This window comes from Macrobrachium rosenbergii, chromosome 16 (assembly GCF_040412425.1).
Source record: "Macrobrachium rosenbergii isolate ZJJX-2024 chromosome 16, ASM4041242v1, whole genome shotgun sequence".
In the NCBI taxonomy this organism is placed as follows: Eukaryota; Metazoa; Arthropoda; class Malacostraca; order Decapoda; family Palaemonidae; genus Macrobrachium; species Macrobrachium rosenbergii.
In genome coordinates this window covers 9,028,962-9,049,383 of record NC_089756.1, presented here as the reverse complement: position 1 = coordinate 9,049,383, position 20,422 = coordinate 9,028,962, and the positions used below count along the sequence as shown (strand labels likewise).

The 20,422-nt window shown below is 36.0% G+C and overlaps 1 protein-coding gene across 1 annotated transcript in view; it reads left to right on the top strand.

The window, feature by feature from the left end:
• The window catches only part of LOC136846878 (dynein axonemal heavy chain 5-like), a gene marked incomplete at its 5' end in the record, with an annotated part of 135,482 nt that overhangs the window by 68,927 nt on the left and 46,133 nt on the right, over nt 1-20,422 (top strand). Inside the window, 9 exon segments of the mRNA XM_067118129.1 lie at nt 296-474; nt 1,353-1,540; nt 7,487-7,681; nt 8,002-8,140; nt 12,129-12,286; nt 13,256-13,374; nt 14,100-14,227; nt 15,485-15,681; nt 16,231-16,416. Of these exon segments, the coding sequence (XP_066974230.1) occupies nt 296-474; nt 1,353-1,540; nt 7,487-7,681; nt 8,002-8,140; nt 12,129-12,286; nt 13,256-13,374; nt 14,100-14,227; nt 15,485-15,681; nt 16,231-16,416 (1,489 nt within the window).

The window sequence follows — 20,422 nt, the reverse complement described above, 5'->3', positions numbered from 1 at the left end:
CCTAAATTCTATATTCCATTCCATTCCTCATCCTGTCTCATTGACAGCCATCGTTGCATGAATCTCGTTTTAACAATATTCTGTAAGAACCAGTAATTCATCAATCCGTTTTTTCAACATTTTCTTCTAATAGCCAGTAATTTATCAATCTCATTTCAACAATTTCCCATAATAACCAACAATTCATCAATCTCTCTTTTCAACAATTTCCTCTAGTAACCAATAATACTTGAATTCTCTTTCCAACAATGTCCTGAAATAATCAGTAGTACTTCAATTCCCTTTGTCTACCCAGGTGTTATATTACGCTTGCACAGGCCCTAAGCATGAGCATGGGGGCTTGCCCCACGGGTCCTGCAGGAACGGGGAAAACGGAGACGACGAAGGACATGGGGAAGACCCTGGGGAAATATGTCGTCGTTTTCAACTGTTCCGACCAGATGGATTACAGGGGTCTCGGGAGGATCTTCAAAGGTAATGATTACAGTGGTTATAAATTTCAATGAGTTTTTGTTATTCTGTAATCATCGTTTATACTTAAGAGCAGAAAGATATTGCCTTTTATTTTAAATATACATCAATGACAATTACAGCCTCAAAGAGACAAGAAGCCACAGGGTCTAGAATAATTATGCAAATAATATTTCTCTCTCTCTCATATATATATATATATATATATATATATATATATATATATATATATATATATATATATATATATATATATATATATATATATATTAACTTTATCACATACACAATTGTTCTGTGCATTAGTAGAATTACTAAAAGGACCTCATTCAAACTGGATGGTATCTAACAAAGAGTTTTTTATTCAGAAAAAGTTAAAGCTTTCTTGGACAAACAGTCCACATTATCAAGTATCCGTTAGATACCATCCAGTTTGAATGAGGTCCATTTATTGTTAGTATATATTAGTATATATATATATATATATATATATATATATATATATAATACAATAAAATAGATATAATATATATATATCTTGAAACATATATAATATATATATATATATATATATATATATATATATATATATATATACATATATATATATAATATATATATACATGTATATATATATATATATCAATTATATACTGTATATGTAATATATATGTATATATATATATATATATATATATATATATATATATATATATATATATATATATATATATATATATATATATATACATTATTTATATATAATATCTATAATATATATATGTATATATATAAATTTTTATATATATATATATATATATATATATATATATATATATATATATATATATATTGTGTGTGTTATTGTTTTTTTGTTTCAGGCCTAGCTCAGTCAGGATCGTGGGGTTGCTTCGACGAGTTCAACCGGATCGAGCTTCCGGTGCTGTCGGTGGCGGCTCAACAGATCGCCGTCGTGCACCACTGCAAGAAGGAACGCAGGAAGACCTTCAACTTTACCGACGGCGACGTCGTCAACATGAACACCGAGTTTGGAATCTTCCTCACCATGGTAATTTGTAAAATCTTTGGGCTCCACTTTTTCTTTTTTTTAGTGGATTATCTTTTTTTTCTGTTCATCAATTTTTTTAGGGTTGTTTTTGGCGCTGTCTGAAAGCTCGTGTCTTTTTCGGTAAATCCCTTACTTCAGAGTTTGTTGGTCTAGACTTTTTTTTAGGTGATAATGTCAGTCTAGACTTTTTGTGCGGTTATGATTTTTTTTTTTTCGTCTTTTTTTAGCTGATAGTGTTATTCTAGATCTCTTTAGTTGATATGTTAGTTTAGACCTCTTTAGGTGATGAAGTTAGTCTAAACTTTTTTAAGGTGATGATGTTAATCTCGATTTTTATTTGACGATGTTAGCCCAGACTTTTTTAAACTGACGACGTTAGTCTGGACTTTTAGGTGATGATGTTAGTCTTGACTTTTTTAGGTGATAATGTTAGTCTAGACTTCTTTAGCTGATGATGTTATCTAGACTTCTTGAGGTGATGATATTAGTCTAGACTTCTTTAGGTGATGATGCTAGTCTAGACTTCTGTTGGTGATGATGTTAGCCTAGATATTTTTAGGTGATGATGCTAGTCTCGATTTTTATTTAATGATGTTAGTCTTGATTTTTACTTAATGATGTTAGCCTAGACTTTTTTAAACTGATGATGTTAGTCTAGACTTCTTTAGGTGATGATATTAGTCTAGACTTTTTTTTTAGGTGATGAGTAACAGGTCCAGGTTCCTTGCAGCAACATAGCACGAAAAGAGTGGAGCTGAGTTAATGTTTCAGCCTGATGCTTTTACCAGTTTGAATTGCAGCCCAAAATCCCACCCTCAGAACGAACATTTGCTTTTTAGTTGCATATCAGTCTAATTGTATTTTTTAATTAGCAATGTATTGGTGGTTAGATAATTTGATAATAATGATAACAACAACAATAATAATAATTACTTTCACGTAATGTGAAACCTAAGCCTTCCATCCTTATTGTTCCTCTCAAGAGATCAAACATCATGCATCCAAGAAAATACAAAAGACTGTTTCTGTAATGGGTCACATTATTATTATTATTATTATTATTATTATTATTATTATTATTATTATTATTATTATTATTATTATTATTTAGTTTAGCCTCACTGATAATAAATTATGATTCAGGCAATAAATTTGAGGGGGAGTTAATATCAAGGGGGGTCTGAGATAACCCAAAGCTCCTGGCCCCAACCAAACTGCACACCAACCACTTTCAGGTCGTACACAGCAAGATTAGAAAATGACTACCTTCAGTATTTCTCTTTACGTTCTTCTTCGCGAACGTGGGGTACTGGCCATTGGCAATGCGGTGTCCGTTGAAAGAGATGGTACACTTCCTCTTGACACTTCAAGGCATTAAATAATTGCAAATGCACATCTGATTAAGTAGATATTAATGAGATGAAAAATTTTAACAACGTGTATTTTTACTATACAGTAGCTCGTGTTGAATTTCATTGCACTTGCGTTAGATTTCCATCTCGCCAGTACTTCCGTCGTTATATAAACAGTATAATAGCAAAACTAATTACAAATATTAGTAATTAAAATTGAGCAAGTATTGCGTTAACAATTGTAGAACGTTCTTCATTTGTATTTATCATTAGAAAGCCATAAGAATTACCACTGTATAACTCTTGTTACTTACAAATCGAGGATATAGGTAATAAGTGATAAGATCACGAATAATTGTTAAAATTGTAATATTTATTGCCTAAATAAATTATTTTCTGTACAAAGGTGTCCTTGACAGTTTTTCTCATGTTCTTCAACTTTCTTTTTAACTGAAATTATTTTTTCTAAATATTTTATTTTTATTTATGGTAAAAATAAATGCAAAATCATAAACATCCCCAAGACTTTGCGCCCATTGGTACATTAAGTTGCAAAGCATTAGCGTCTGTTATGATTTGTAAAGAAATAGTTTTTGAGTTTATTGCAACATTTCTTCATATTCGAGATTCATTTCTATACTAATTCTGTATTCAGGAATGCCCCACTTTTCGTTGATGGTCTCAGTCTTTGCACATAAAAAAATAATAGTTTTTTCGTTAATTTAGAAATAGCCTGCATGCTTAAATAACGTCAATATAATCTTCCCTTACAGCAAAATAAGAACGAGAAGTAAGTGCGTTTTTCGATTCTAATATAGAACATTTCCATTTTGACGTATTTCGACAGAACATTGGCACCGTCAAGGGACAGGTAACATGGCATTATTATCCTTCAGTTTCTCTCCGAAATATTCCACTGGCCCCCCTTCTTTCTCTGTCTGTCTCTTCACAATTTTCTTTCACTTATCTCAGCTTCATAGGTACCTTATTCTATAACACCTCTTACGAATACTCTATATTAATTCTTTTATGAATGCGAATATGCATCCCCCACCTCGTGTATATAAATGCTTCTATATTTTACTGATCCGTGTATTGAAATGTGTTATACAAGGGTGATCCAATAGAAACCAAGGTAAAACTGAAGACTACTACCGCGCCCCTCTGGTTCTATAACTACAAGTTTACGTGCAAAATGAGCGTCGTTTTTAGTACCAGCACCTGGGAGAAGGGGTGTGGATTGGGGTTGGGAATGAAATTAAAAACGTAAAAAAAAAGATGGTAAATATTATAAACATAAACGAATGCCGGTAAATAGCCAGGTCGGCGACTGGCTGGAACCAGGCCGCAGTAGTAGTTCTCAGTTAGAATGACACCAGTACTGTTATGTACAGTATAGTGACACTTGTCTTTGAAAATTTTTATCTTGACCTGCTCACGGTCTTACTCAGTCATCTTATGTACTTAACAGGGGAAATTCTTCGATCCATATAAGCAGGTAACATTATCCCCATTAAGTAGAACTATTAAGCTCTCCCTTCACTGTTTTATATTTTTGTCACCCAGTTTACACAGTGAAACTATTTTTTTTTTTTTCAAATTTCTTCCATCTCTTTGTAATCAGAAAGCTTCTTCTAGGAATGGTTGAACTTTCATTTACAATAGCTTGTCTTTGAAACTATAATTTCTGTAAATAATCACTTTTGCTCTTTACAGATTATCATCTCTTCCTTATCTTTTATGTATGATTTTTATGTGAAAGGAACCGTGCGAGGAAATTTATTAAGAAATTTGTTTGGTGGACAGTTTGCTTTATCGGTGTGTCAGATTCATGTGCAAAATCCTTTTTCTTTTCTCGAAGATTGAGATGTTACTACCATGAACTATATAAAGAGAATAATGACGTACAGTCTCAATGAGTTCATTAAATAAATGCAAATATAAACACGCTTTGAATAAATGAAGCTGTTCATAGCAGTAATCAGATGAAGAAACTTCCAGAAGAGTTAAGTAGCACCTGTAGTGAAAAAGATAGTTATTATTAAATGATTGTTGAAGAACTAACTCCACAGTTTTCTAAAGAATAATAGAAAGTAGAAATCTTTATAGAATTATCTGTGTATCTGTTACACAACACAGTATTGTGGATTATTTCTTTGATTATTCCTGATAATTCTGAGGTTAAAATTATGAAATAAGTTACTAGGTATAAACAGTAGCATAGAAAAACTATTCTGGATGTGCAGTTCCAAAGTAATTTTCAATATTGTTAGCTAGAAATTATGGCAATACCCTAAACATGCCACTTAGTAGTTAATCTTATAGATCCTAAATCACAGTAGGATCCTAAATCACAGGAGGATCCTAAATCATAGTACGACCCTAAACCACAAGAGAATCCTAAATCACAGTAGGATTTCCTGGAGCAAAATCTAAATATTGACTAAAGTAAAATAGGAGTTGATTGAATATGTATAACCATGTATGTTCTTTAAACTATTGTGTAATAAGGTCAAAAGTAAACAAAAACAACCTAAAACTCATTTGTAAATTTGTTTTTAGAATGATGAGTTAGTCAAATAAAGTATCCGAATTACTGGGTTGAAATTTTGCTACCTGAGGCACAGTAGTGCGAATAAACAAATATATAACAAATGCAGTGATGTGCTGCTGCTTTTACTCATTTTTTTGCTTACATTCTTGTAGGTACTAATAGAACACTGAGAAATAATCTTATCATAAAGGTTATGAAAAAGAAAAAGATTATTAAAATTTATTATTACAACACTCACCTGATCATTACAACACTGATGTAAAGTTGTTTTGCTAAATACTACAAGAATGATCTAAACACTGATAAACAGGTGTAAAAAGTTCAATTTAGACATCATTTAAACAGAAGTCATCCACTAAATAAAATCAACATGTGCGTGTTAGCGATGCAAATAAAAAGGCAGAAGGAATGAAAAACCATTTTGTACCTAAATTGAACAATGAATTTGCTAATACTTTACTAATGACGAGGAAAATGTAATCCAAACTGTGACAGTCTGGAAAGATTTAACTGATGGTCTAAATAATGGACATTTCAGATATTTAGCATATATATACCGTATATACAATATATACATATATATACACAAAAACACACATATATAGATTTATATGTCTATATATATTATATATATAATATATATATATATATATATATTTATATATGTATATATATACGTCTATATGTATATATAATCATATATATATACATACGTATGTATATATTCAATGTATTATATGTGTGCGTGCATATTGATATATATACGTGTGTGTGCATGCATGCATTAAAAAACGAGAGAGTATGTTGATACTTCGATGTCAGCATGCTCTTATCTTAAATTCGTTGCTAAATTCTCAGGAAATATTATGATTGATGAATGTACATTTTTATCACAATGTGTAAAATGTTGAAATGTCCAAATGAAACTAACATCCTAATATAGGCAAAACCATAGGTGGTCAATGAATAGGAAAGCTAGCATCCGTGCTATTTTATGTACAGTGTGTATATATTTTAAAGAGTGATTAGTTGAAATTCGTATAGCGCCTGGGATTATGCGTTTAGCTTGCACATATCTACATTGTTGCCATATACTTTTGTAAATATTCTATTTATCCTTGGAGAAATGGCTGTTTTTCCAGGCGTGTTCCCTTTTACAAGGGAAACAAAACTGTAAATAATATAAACTGCTGTAGAGATCGTGACCCTTTGTACAAAATCCGTAGATTTTAGCAAAAATTGATTTTGAATATAAGTGTGTATCTACCTAGTCAGACGTTTTTTCTCTGTAGTTTCAGATCTCACAGGTTTTGTCTCTCCTCTTCACACACACCTGGCGTTGATATTTTCCATTTTTCTCTCATTTTTTGGTAGAATTGCATTTTGTGGACTTGTATTAAGCGGATATTTCCCTCTTCTTTGCATTTTGTGAGGAAGCTGCATCTCCAAATTTAATGTAGATTTCACTAAGCCTTAGTTTTAAAACGATTTTTGTTTACACTTAACATACAGGTTTCAAATTGTCCCTGCTACTTGATATTAATGTATATTGCAAACTTCCTTTGATGATTAAGAAAGCAACGTAATAAGTGAGCAGATCCAACGATGCAGCTTGCTCTCGAACAAGGAGAGATGCACAGAAGAGGGAAACATTGTTATTTGCGCACAACTTCATAGAATACTGTCCTCGGTGTAAATACTCACTCCTTTTTCCACCCTCTTTACTCTCACGAATCCTCTACTACCCGTGTGTGTATGTGTATGAATTATACATCTCAAATGGACGCCGTCTGGACGTTTTGTCCCTCGCCACCCCTGCAATATTCTGGAACTACCACTGGAACTGCTTCTGGAACTACCTCTGGAACTACCTCTGGAACTACTGTTGGAACTACCTCTGGAACTGCCTCTGGAAATACCACTGGAACTATCTCTGAAACTCCCTCTGGAACTACTACTGATCTACTATTGGAACTACCTCTGGAACTACTGCTGTAACTACCTCGTTCTTCTGCCGTCGCCGGATAACACCCACGCCAGAACCTGGGCTACCACGGCCGTCAAGAACTCCCCGAAAATTTGAAGATCCAATTCCGAAACGTCGCCATGATGGTTCCAGACAGACAGATCATCATCCGAGTTAAACTGGCCTCTTGTGGCTTCTTGGAAAACATCACGCTCGCTCGCAAGTTCTTCACGCTTTACAAGTTGTGTGAGGAACAGCTCACAAAACAGGTAAAAATTTTACATTACTGTTTTAAAATTACGAGAATTTATTATATATGCCTCATCCCACCTGACGCTGACTCTTCAGTAGCAGGTGACACAATACAACCTCCTAATTATACAATTTAAAAGTATAAGAACTGTTAGCTGTAATGTCTACAGAAGATAGAAAACACTAATTACAATTTCTATCATATTCTACTGATGTTATTATACTCCTTGAAAAATACTTTAGAGAAAATATGAAAGACAATTTCTCTCGGTTGCACTGAGGATAAACTTTTCATGTAACAGAAGTAAAAGGTAACACCTACAGTATATCCCTAAAGGTACACTACGATTTTGGACTGCGGAATATTCTGTCGGTCCTTCGCACATTAGGAGCAGCCAAGCGAGCAAACCTGAAGGACTCAGAATCAACTATTGTCATGAGAGTCCTGAGGGACATGAACCTCTCAAAGCTTGTAGGTCAGTCTTGTATTAAAGTTATTAATTCTTATTTGCATATGGAAGAGTGTGTGTATATATACATGTATATATATATTATATATATATATATATATATATATATATATATATATATATATATATACATGTATATATATATATATATATATATATATATATATATATATATTATATATATATATATATATATATATATATATATATATATATATAAATATATATAAATGATGGAATTGAAAACATGGGAACATGTTATGTTTTTCACAGAAATAAGTTTCTGACTCACATCGTGACCGAACCCCAGTCTTCCAAGTGAGAGCCCGGGGCATTAGCAATTCATCCAGGTGAATTGCTAGCACCTTGGACTCTAACTTGAAGGACCAGGGTTCGGTCCCAATGTGAGTCAGAAGTGTATAGATTATATACATAATATATATATATATATATATATATATATATATATATATATATATATATATATATATATATATATATATATATATATATATATGAATATAAGAAGGCCCATAAAACACTATTTAAACGTTGCAACCATATATTTCGGGCACTTGCTTGTGCCCCTGTTCACTGGTAGAATATGGACAGATGAAATGTTACAAGGGTATATATACAGAGCATATATACTGTAGGTGTGGTATTGAGTCTCCGATGGTATGCCGGCGACCGTTCCTTAGGAAGGAGGAGAATAACCAATTCCCTAGTGGTTTTTGGCCTCATTAACTCCCGTTTGGCGACGATTCTGGAGGTCGCGTTTCCTGGGGCATCTTCTTCAGGAGCGGTCTGAGGATTAAAGCGTCGATGTCGTCCGATTTCCAATGTCCTCCTGACAAGTTCATATTGTTGGTTTGATTGATGATAGCAGATTCCAGCATCTTTCTTTTGTACGGACAGCTACTTTTGAAAACCAGCTCCGCCCCACTCCAGTTTATGACATTTCCTGTATTTCTGATATGCTAGGAAAATCCCCGAACTCTCCGAAGCGTAACATACTGCTCTTTTGTGCTCTGTTATTCTCTGCGAGAGCGATCTACCTGTCTCCCCTACATAAATGTCATTACAATTGCTACACTGTATCTTGTAAACTCCAGCTTCTTCCCCTTTCTTATTTAAGTATACGTTAATGAGCGAACTCCCGATGGATTTGGGATAATGGAAAATGAAGGGATTGTTAGACCTGAGTTGTTCGGTGGCTTTTTGGATGTTTTCGTCGTATGGAAGCTTTATTTTGTTGTTGAAATCTATTTGTCTGTTGTGAGTGGGACCTCTATAGTATATTTTATTCGCTTTGTTAATAGCCCTCTCGATAATGTGTGGTGGATAGAGCAGTTGCGTTAGGTGTTGGTGGATCGTGTTGAATTCTTTATCTAGGTACCCATTTGAACGTATCCTAAGTCCTCTGAGGAATAAGTTGCACCCTACCATGATCTTTACAGAGACGTCGTGGTAGCTTAAGAAATGAATGTAGGAAACAGTGAAGGTGGGTTTTCTATATACTGTAAATGCATATCTGTTCTGTTCTCTTATGATCAGTACATCTAGGAACAGCAGTTTTCCGTCCTTTTCCCATTCTGTTTTAAATTTTATGGTCGGAACTAGCGAATTTAGCCTATTAAAAAATTCATTAAAGTCTCCCCAGCTATTGTCCCAGAAAGTAAAGATATCATCTACGTATCTAAGCCAGGTCATATTACGGGTTTGATAGACGACAAAAGTTCTGTTTCGAAATATTCCATGTACAAGTTTGCTAGAAGGGGTGATAGGGGACTTCCCATGCTACAGCCAAATTTTTGGTTGTAAAAATTACCATTGAAAGAAATCACGTTGTTAGTTACAAAGAGGTTGATAAGTTTTAAAGTTTTATCTATGCCAAGAGGAAAATGGTCTTCATGTGGTTGTAACTTCCTCTCTAAGAAAGACAACACGTCGGCAATCAGGACTTTAGTAAATAATGACTCGACGTCTAGGCTGAGCAATTTGATGTTGTTTGAGGGGATGTTTTAACTATTAAATTTTTTTATAAAATCTTCTGCATGTTTGACGTGGGAGGATGAGAAGGTTCCTAGAAAGGGTGATAACAGGTCTGCGAGCCATTTTGATAATTTGTACATGAAAGAGCCCCTACTAGATATTATGGGGCATAAAGGAATCCCATCTTTATGTGTTTTCGGGAGGCCGTAAAAATAGGGGAGAGAGGGGTTGATTACCTTGAATGTCTCTACTAGTTACAACCATATGAAGACCATTTTCCTCTTGGCATAGATAAAACTTTAAAACTTATCAACCTCTGTGTAACTAACAACGTGTTTTCTTTCAATGGTAATTTTTACAACCAAAAATTTGGCTGTAGCATGGGAAGTCCCCTATCACCCCTTCTAGCAAACTTGTACATGGAATATTTCGAAACAGAACTTTTGTCGTCTATCAAACACCGTAATATGATCTGGCTTAGATACGTAGATGATATCTTTACTTTCTGGGACAATAGCTGGGAGACTTTAATGAAGTTTTTAATAGGCTAAATTTGCTAGTTCCGACCATAAAATTTAAAACAGAATGGGAAAAGGACGGAAAACTGCCGTTCCTAGATGTACTGATCATAAGAGAACAGAACAGATATGCATTGACAGTATATAGAAAACCCACCTTCACTGTTTCCTACATTCATTTCTTAAGCTACCACGACGTCTCCGTAAAGATCATGGTAGGATGCAACTTATTCCTCAGAGGACTTAGGATATGTTCAAATGGGTACCTAGATAACGAATTCAACACGATCCGCCAACACCTAACGCAACTGCTCTATCCACCACACATTATCGAGAGGGCTATTAACAAAGCGAATAAAATATACTATAGAGGTCCCATTCACAACAGACAAATAGATTTCAACAACAAAAATAAAGCTTCCATACGACGAAAACATCCAAAAGCCACCGAACAACTCAGGTCTAACAATCCCTTCATTTTCCATTATCCCAAATCCATCGGAGTTCGCTCATTAACGTATACTTAAATAAGAAAGGGAAGAAGCTGGAGTTTACAAGATACAGTGTAGCAATTGTAATGACATTTACGTAGGGGGAGACAGGTAGATCATTGCTCGCAGAGAATAACAGAGCACAAAAGAGCAGTATGTTACGCTTCAGAGAGTTTGAGGATTTTCCTACATATCGAAATACAGGACATGTCATAAACTGGAGTGGGGCGGAGCTGGTTTTCAAAAGTAGCTGGAATCTGCTATCATCAATCAAACCAACAATATGAACTTGTCAGGAGGACATTGGAAATCGGACGACATCGACGCTTTAATCCTCAGACCGCTCCTGAAGAAGATGCCCCAGGAAACGTGACCTGCAGAATTGTCGCCAAACGGGAGTTAATGAGGCCAAAAACCACTAGGGAATTGGTTATTCTCCTCCTTCCTAAGGAACGGTCGCTGGCATACCATCGGAGACTCAATACCACACCTAAAGTATATATGCTCTGTATATATACCCTTGTAACATTTCATCTGTCCATATTCTACCAGTGAACAGGGGCACAGAAGCAAGTGCCCGAAATATATGGTTGCAACATTTAAATAGTGTTTTATGGGCCTTCTTATATTCATGTTACACTGTGGTATTACAGGAAGAGACATTCATATATATATATATATATATATATATATATATATATATATATATATATATATATATATATATATATATATATATATATATATATATATATATATATATATATATATATATATATATATATATATATATAAGTATATATATATATATATATATATATATATATATATATATAGAATATACTGTAAAGTATATACACTATATATTTGTGCTTGTTTAAACCAACTTTTAAGCTCTTTCAGTGGCCCAAACAAGCGAAGAACATGACATTTTCATTGCCTGAACGAGCAGACAAAAGACCGTTTTCACGTTCTCGTGCTTTCCGACAGATCAAGACGAGCCGCTGTTCATGTCTCTGATCGACGACCTCTTTCCGAACATGCCCCAGGAGAAGGGTTATTACAGCCACCTCACCACCAACATCTCCGAGGTCGTCGCCGAGATGGGCCTGTTGAACCATCCACCTTGGCAGTTGAAACTTGTCCAGGTAAGATGTTGAATCAAAGAATGGGAAAATTAGTTGGAGTCATTATTAGAATTTTTAATGTCACGTTGATGAATTGAATTGTAGATTAGTTGATTAATGGTAGAATCAATTGAAGGCATTTTTGGGATAATGCTTCACTGACGAATTGAATTGTAGATAAGTCGAATAATGGTAGAATCATTTGGAAGCATTATTAGAATAATGCTTCATTGGTGAATTAAATTGTAGGTGAATCGAATAAAGGTAAAATCAGTTGGAAGCACTATTAGAATTTTTAATGTTAAATTGATGAATTGTAGATGAGTTGAATAATGGCAAAATTAATCGGAAGCACTATTAGAATTTTTAATGCTTCATTGATTAATTGAATTGTAGGTGAACTGAATAAAGGTAAAATCAGTTGGAAGCACTATTAGAATTTTTAATGCTCCATTGATGAATTGTACAGTAGATGAATCGAATAATGGCAAAATTAATCGGAAGCACTATTAGAATTTTTAATGCTTCCTTGATGAATTAAATTGTAGGTGACTCGAATAAAGGTAAAATCAGTTGGAAGCACTATTAGAATTTTTAATGCTCCATTGATGAACTGTAGATGAGTCGAATAATGGCAAAATTAATCGGAAGCACTATTAGAATTCTTATGCTTCATTTATGAATTAAATTGTAGGTGAATCGAATAAAGGTAAAATCAGTTGGAAGCACTATTAGAATCTTTAATGCTCCATTGATGAATTGTAGATGAGTCGAATAATGGCAAAATTAATCGGAAGCACTATTAGAATTTTTAATGCTTCATTGATGAATTAAATTGTAGTTGGGTCGAATAATGATAATCTTAATTGGAAGCATTATTACAGTTTCTAATGCTTCATTTAAAAAGTAATATAGATTTCAATAGGAATTAGTTGATAAATTAGATAAATGTAAATGAGACCTCCCTCCCTCCCTCTCCCTCCCTCCCAGCTTTACGAAACTCAGAGGGTAAGACACGGCATGATGACGCTGGGACCCAGCGGTGCAGGAAAGACAACCTGTATCCACGTCCTCATGAAGGCTCTTACCAAGATGGGGCAGCCCCACAGGTAAATCTTCTTTTCTTGATGAAGAGGCCAGTGGTATTGGCAACCTAATACAGGTCTCTAACTATGATAAAAAAGAAAACAAAAATGGGCAACAAAGAAGGGAAGCTATCCATTAAAGTTTTTTCAAATTTACTGTACACGTACATAGTATGTGTTTGAGTTTGTGTATGTGTGTACAAATGCTTTTCAGTTTAATTTTACTTTGATTCTTCTTCATGTTTTCCCGGGTTCAAGAATAATTCAGTCATAATTTCATTTAAATTAGTTTAAGCATAATGTAACACATTACCATCTAATGTAAAAAAAAAAAGTGAGGTAATTTGATATATAAAGAGAGAAGCTCTTCATAAAAAAGCAAACTTAAGTTGCTTCTTCAAATTACCCTTTTTAAAAATTATGTTTTGTGGGAATAATATGAATTCAGCATCTTAAATTATAAATCATATATTTCAGGAGCAACGAGAGCCATGATTGTAATTGCAAATGTATTCGAAATATTTAAATAATAAAGTCAGCAACAATTTGTAAGTGTAATCAAAGTATTCACGAGCAAAAAATCACAACATTTTTAGCAGCACTAGGAATAAACTTTTTAAGAACAGTGAGTCAAACTGTTCAGTATCAACAGGAGTCAAAATCTGTAGTAGCATTGGCCAAACCTTTTAGGACTGCACAAACGATTCTTTTTTTCCGACCAACAACATTAAAAACATCTCCCCAAAAAGGGAGATGCGAATGAACCCGAAAGCCATCACCTCTGCTCAGATGTTTGGGAGGTTAGACGTCGCTACCAACGATTGGACAGACGGCATCTTCTCCACACTCTGGAGGAAGACTCTCAAAGCCAAGAAAGGTTTGTTAATTTTAATGCATTTTGATACATTTTTATCTATTTATTCATTTATTTTTTCCTTTTGATAAGTGAGATTTCTTCTTTCTGTATTTCCCTTTACCTTCTCTTACTTCCTAATGAACACCATATCCTTTGGAAGCTTGAATTTCAAGGCAATGGCCCCTATGGTGGGCTTGTTCTGAATGAATAGGATTCGTCTTCTGAATAATAATAATAATAATTAGAACATCATTTTGAACTTTCTGTGTCTTCTTAGCTGTCCATATTATAAAACCCAAAGTCGTTATCCGTTTAAGGAATCGAAGACTCAAAGACCTCGTAGGGGTTAGTTCCGTCAGTGTACCTCACGCCGCGCACTGTAGGCAGTAGTCAAGGTTCTTTGCAACGTCCCTTCGTCCCTTAGTTGCAGCCCCTTTTCTTCCTTTTAGTATACTTCCTTGCATATTCTCTTCTCCCATCTTGCTTTCCACCCTCTCCTAACAATTGTTTCAACATTATTTTCAGCGCTGAATGACCTCATAGGTACTAGCGATTGGCTTTTGCCCTGAATTTTATATTCCAATTTATATTCTATATTAACCTTTGAAATTACAGCATATTAAGCTTTGAAACTAGAGCATATTAAGCTTTGAAACCACAGCATGTTAAGCTTTGGAACCAGCTGCCAACGAGTTTGATGGCATCAGTATTGTGGCCTGGCAATCTACTGGTCAGCCGTGTTTGGTTTCTTATTGGCATGTTGCCAATGCACGAAAATGAAACCTTCCGACTCGTTGGCTGTGATTGTATAAAGCGTAATTACTTGAATTTGCTTCTTAAGAGAGTTGAAACAAGGCCTTTAAGAGCGACACGTTAAGTGAGTCAGAAATACAGAGGAAGGTAGAAAATCCCAGGTTCTAGAAGAAACTCTAAGAAGTAAACAAAATGACTTGTACTTACTACATCCATTAAGTGCATGTGGTACAAGGAAGTATGATGTTCGCAGTTGAAATGAGGAGCAACTCCTTTTTATAACTTTTGCAATATTTATTATCTTTTAAATCCCAGTTAGAATGCAAATTTATATTCATGAAGAAATCTTTATGGTAAACAAGGTACAACTGACAGTTGTTGTAAACTCTAATAATACAGCAATTATTTCTGGTATCCTATTCTTCATTGTTCACTATTGCGACCTATACTGTACATCCACACTTGAAATACATATAAGGGAAAATCATAAGAACAGAACAGCTAACCAGTCGATTCCTTTTGTAGGCGAACACATATGGCTGGTCCTGGACGGTCCAGTGGACGCCATCTGGATAGAAAATCTGAACTCCGTCTTGGATGACAACAAAACGTTGACCTTGGCTAATGGGGACAGGATCCCAATGTCTCCCGCTTGCAAAGTCATCTTCGAGCCGTCAAACATCGACAATGCTTCTCCCGCTACAGTATCGCGAAATGGAATGGTATGGTTTAGCATTTCTTGAAGTGATTCAAAAGCTTTTCGAAGCTTGTCACATTATTATTAGTTATGATCTCTCGTTTTAGTAGATGGTGCCTCATTCTCGTGTCTGAACGTGTGCAGTATTACATCATGAAGAAATTTATATCCAAAGTGCTCTAATGGCCATATGTTAGTCTGCATGGCTATTTTGACGAAAGCTATAGCACTGTAGGTGGTTCTTTGCAGCGCCCCTTCAGCTCCTAGCTGTAACCCCTTTCAGTCCTTTTACTGTACCTCTGTTCATATTCTCTTTCTTTCATCTTACTTTCCACCCTCTCCTAAAAGTTGTTTCATAGTGCAACTGCGAGGTTTTCGTCCTGTTATGCCTTTAAAAACTTTCCACTCTCAGTTTCCCTTTCAGCACTGAGTGACCTCATAGGTACCAGAGCTTGGTCTTTGGCCTAGAGTTTATATTCCATTTATGAAAGCCAACCCCTAGTATAGCCCTGACTAAGAATTATAAAGGCAACGAAAGAGACTAAAACATTGAATTGTCCTTCTCACTTTATAGGTCTACATGAGCTCCTCTGGTCTGGACTGGCAGCCCCTTCTGCAGTCGTGGCTGAGAACGCGACCAAGCTACGAGCAGCCTGTCATAAGCGAGCTCTTCAGTAGCCACTTCCTGTTGCTTTTCACCTGGGTGAAACAGAACCTCCAGCTGTGCTTGCCTATCCTGCAAGTGAACGTCATCACTCAGGTTAGAAGACGTCGTTTGACGAATGCGTTCGACTTTGCAGTGTTGCTCCTCGGCGGGAGAAATGATGTTTCATTCGCACTCTGTACAAATAAGCGACATTTGTGAATATCATGTATAGTGCTTGGTTTTTTCGCGGTGAGATGGCCAGCAGTTTAATAAAGTGCCTTCTGATGTTAAAGTTGTCAATTTTTCGAAAAGATGTTCCTGGGGTTTTTGCTCATTATCGATGTATTTTTTCTATATGAAAGTTTTTTACCAGTTTATTTTTGCAGTTTCTCATTTTCATTCCACAGAAAAACAATAATTAGTTATAAGCCAAAGTGATGACAATGAACACGTATCCTTGCTTGTTTGGCCTCAGATCTTATTTTTTTTCAACATTCTCGAACAAGAGCATCACTGGATGTCAATAATATTCTACAGAAACCTTGCAGAACACCTAACTTATTTAGCTGTAGCTCTTTATCCAGATCTCCAAATTAGACACACCGAATATGCGAGCATATCCTCAGATACCTTGTTTTATTAATAGTCAAAAAGGTTCAGCGAAAATACAAAGCTTTGAAATGCAAATCCTTAAGCTTGAACTGCTGCCCTTCTCACTGTCATTCCAGTCTCCCGAATTAGTCAGTAGTAGAAGAAAAAAATGCTTCCTTTTACACTCAAATCCAACTCATTTGTCAAGATCTCATGCTGTTCTTCTTAGCCTGTTTCCTTTTCAGAAAATCCCACCGTGACATCTTGTCCACATGACGACTTCCTGTTGAGACTATTGTATATATAGTCTTGTATACTGATTCTTACCTGCTGCCTTCTCTCGTGGTGTGCGGTCACGCGGCTCTGAGTTTGGGCATTTCTTAGCACTTTGCCAGCAAAATTGCCAACTATGAGCGGTTCGTCCCTGTTCTGACGAACTGACGTATCCCATTTTTTCAAGTTGTTGACTTTTCCAGTCTGAGTGCCTCAGTTTTTGATACTCTATGACATATCAAAATTTCAGGTGCCTGCGTTGTCAGATTTTCCGATAAAATATCCCCAAAAGATGAGCTAATTAGATGCTCTCATTAATATAAAAATCTTTGAAGCCTATTTTCTCAGAATGGGGAAAAAATGGCTTACGCCAGTTCGTCAAACTAGGGACGAATTATTAGTGGTAAAATTGAAGTCACATGGACCTGTTTCTTTATTTTTACTACCAATATTGGTTACTTGGTGCTGATTTTGACAAAAGATGCTAAAAGATGTCAGGAATTTGTTCGCGTGGCCCCGCCTGTAAACCTTTCTGTTTGGGGAATGGGTCTTCTTCGTATGAGATTATAGCTTACGGAGTTCAGGTTCTGAAGCCTCCTTTATTTGACTCATGTAATCCGCTTCTTGCACTTCGTCTGTTTTTTCCATTAACTTTTATTTCGTTACTCCGTTTTGGTATAATTTTTGTGTGCGAACTATTACGAAATCAGTTAAATAATTTATGTGTAAACTGAATTTATTGTGACACTCATTATTGCATTTTATCTTTTAACTAAAATATTAATTCCTTTAAACAGCCAGTGTTTCTATAATTTCATTTGTTTCTTCGTTCGAGCTTCTTTCATCACAGTAAATACTTAATTTCCTAATTCGTCTGTAACTAAATAAAAATTAGTATATAAATAACCAAAGTATTCCTCATTTTTCAGATGAAAAATTCTGAAAAGTTTAATAATTTAGAATAATCATTCACAAATAAGACGCCATAATCGTATTCAAACAGTGCTGTTACTTTTATATAATAAAAATGTGTTGTAAACTTTATAGGTATTCATCATAAAGGGCTTTAGTAAAACAGTAGTTAAATGTGGCCTTAGTAAAACACCAGTTAAATGTTATCGCTTGTAGTATACCTGAAGTCAAAAGAGTTTAAAAAAATAAAACTCAGTGCTTCACCCAATAATCAGTGTAACGTCGATGAAACGTGTAATTCTTCAGGCCCTGTGTATATAGCTGTATATACATTGAAACATAATAACTTGCATGTTCTATAAAATTTTTGCCAGTATAAAATAGCTTAGTTTATGCTTCTTTGCTTATCACTAATTTATTATTTGCATGGCCGCATGAGGAAGTTTCAGCGCACCTGTCCTTTGGAAATAAATGTTTTTGGGATGGATGGGGTCCTCTTGTGTATAATGACATGTTAAGGTGTGGAAGTCGTCCACTGGGTGGAAAGATGGATAGATGATCCACTGGAGAGTTTTTCCAGGTACTGTGACGATGGATTCTGACCTTCCAACAACAGCGATGTCCTTTTACGCATACTGTTATTCTGTCTTCGTGTAGGTAGACTGGAAGCAAAGACCGGATTTCAATGGCACTGTTTGGTCAGTTCCAGAGGGTAAGAGTGTGAACTCACCACCCTCAGGAGATATTTGAGGGTTTCTGGGCACAGATATTTACCCTTCGGAATTGGCACTGGTAGTTCAGTCCAAGGGGTAAGTCTGACCTCACGACCCTCACGTGATATCTAAGGGTCTCTGGGCACAGACATTCACCCTTCTGAACTGGCACTGGACGTCCAGTTCCAAGGGGTAAGAGTCTGAACTCAAGACCCTCAAATGCCATCTCAGTGATTCTGGGCACAGATACTCTCCCTTCGGAACTGGCGCTGGTCAGTCAGTTCCAAGAGGTAGGAATCTGACCCTGCGACCCTCAAATGCATCTCAGTGTCTCTGGGCACAGACACTCACCCTTTGGGACTGACGCTGGCCGGTCAGTTCCAAGAGGTAGGAATCTGACCCCGCGACCCTCAAATGCATCTCAGGGTCTCTGGGCACAGACACTCACCCTTCGGAACAGGCACTGGTCTGTCAGTTCCAGTGGGTTAAGCTTGTGGGCGCAGTTCTTGCAAATGCTTACTTTTTGGAAGGTAGCGACCCTTTTCAGTGTGAGAATCACACCCAGTCCCCGGAATCAGTCCCATTTCAAAGTCACTGACAGGGCTGGTCACCTTAACAGGCCCTTAAGCTCCTCGAAGGCCAGCTGCCGGATGCCGAAGAAGGCGGAGACGAGAATATCCCACAACGGCGTCACCGTCGCACATCCGCTTGGGGAGGCGGCGAAGGGGGAGGCGCCCAGACCCCCTCTGATACGTACAACACCCTCACGCCCACAGAGACGCCCCGTTCTCTGACGGAGGAAGATGATGCCACGCCGGTGCTGTTGCTTTTGATGTCGTTATACCTGAGCATCGTGAACTCATTTTTTTGCCTCTTAATTAAAGTCGTTCTGAATTTAAATTGGTTGCTCGTTAAGCATCTTCCATTGATTAAAAGAAGTAACCTTGAAGCACGATTAAAATGCTCTAAGACCTCCAATAATGTTCACAAGCCATGAAACTTTCCCCTCACTCTTAGGGTGTAACAGATGAAGACTGCCTGCCAAGACCTACCTTCCTTTAGTAACCAAAAGAGTCTTATTTTGTCATGAAAGAATATTTTTTCAGCTGTACTGAATTATTGGAAAAAATAAATATATAAATTTCACCAAGAGTGGGTCTTGGTGCGTAGTCGAACGCCATAAGTACCGGTAAACTGATGAGATAAATAGAATTAACTGTACATCTTGATAATAAAAAAAACGTAGATTTAACAAAGAACTGTGATGGCTCGATAAACATTTCAGTTGGCATGGACCTTGAATTTAACCTAAATCAAAACATAAAGACTGAGCACTTCCCCTAGGCATAGAGAATTAGAATGAACTTTGATAGAAGCCTGCGCATAACAATAACGAATCCGTATGGTTGTTTGTGTCCCACCCATGGTCTAGGTATATACCTAGATCGTGGTCACACCGAGCGCGCGCACGCATGTCCTAAGTGGTTGGAAATGACAAAGAGATGATAAGAGAGATGCGCATGATTGCATGCACACACGTCTTTCATGAAAGTTAAAAAACGGCTAACGTTTGCGGGCTCTACGCTCACACGGGATTGTTTGTGCTGGTTTGCATGTTGTGGGTATTATTA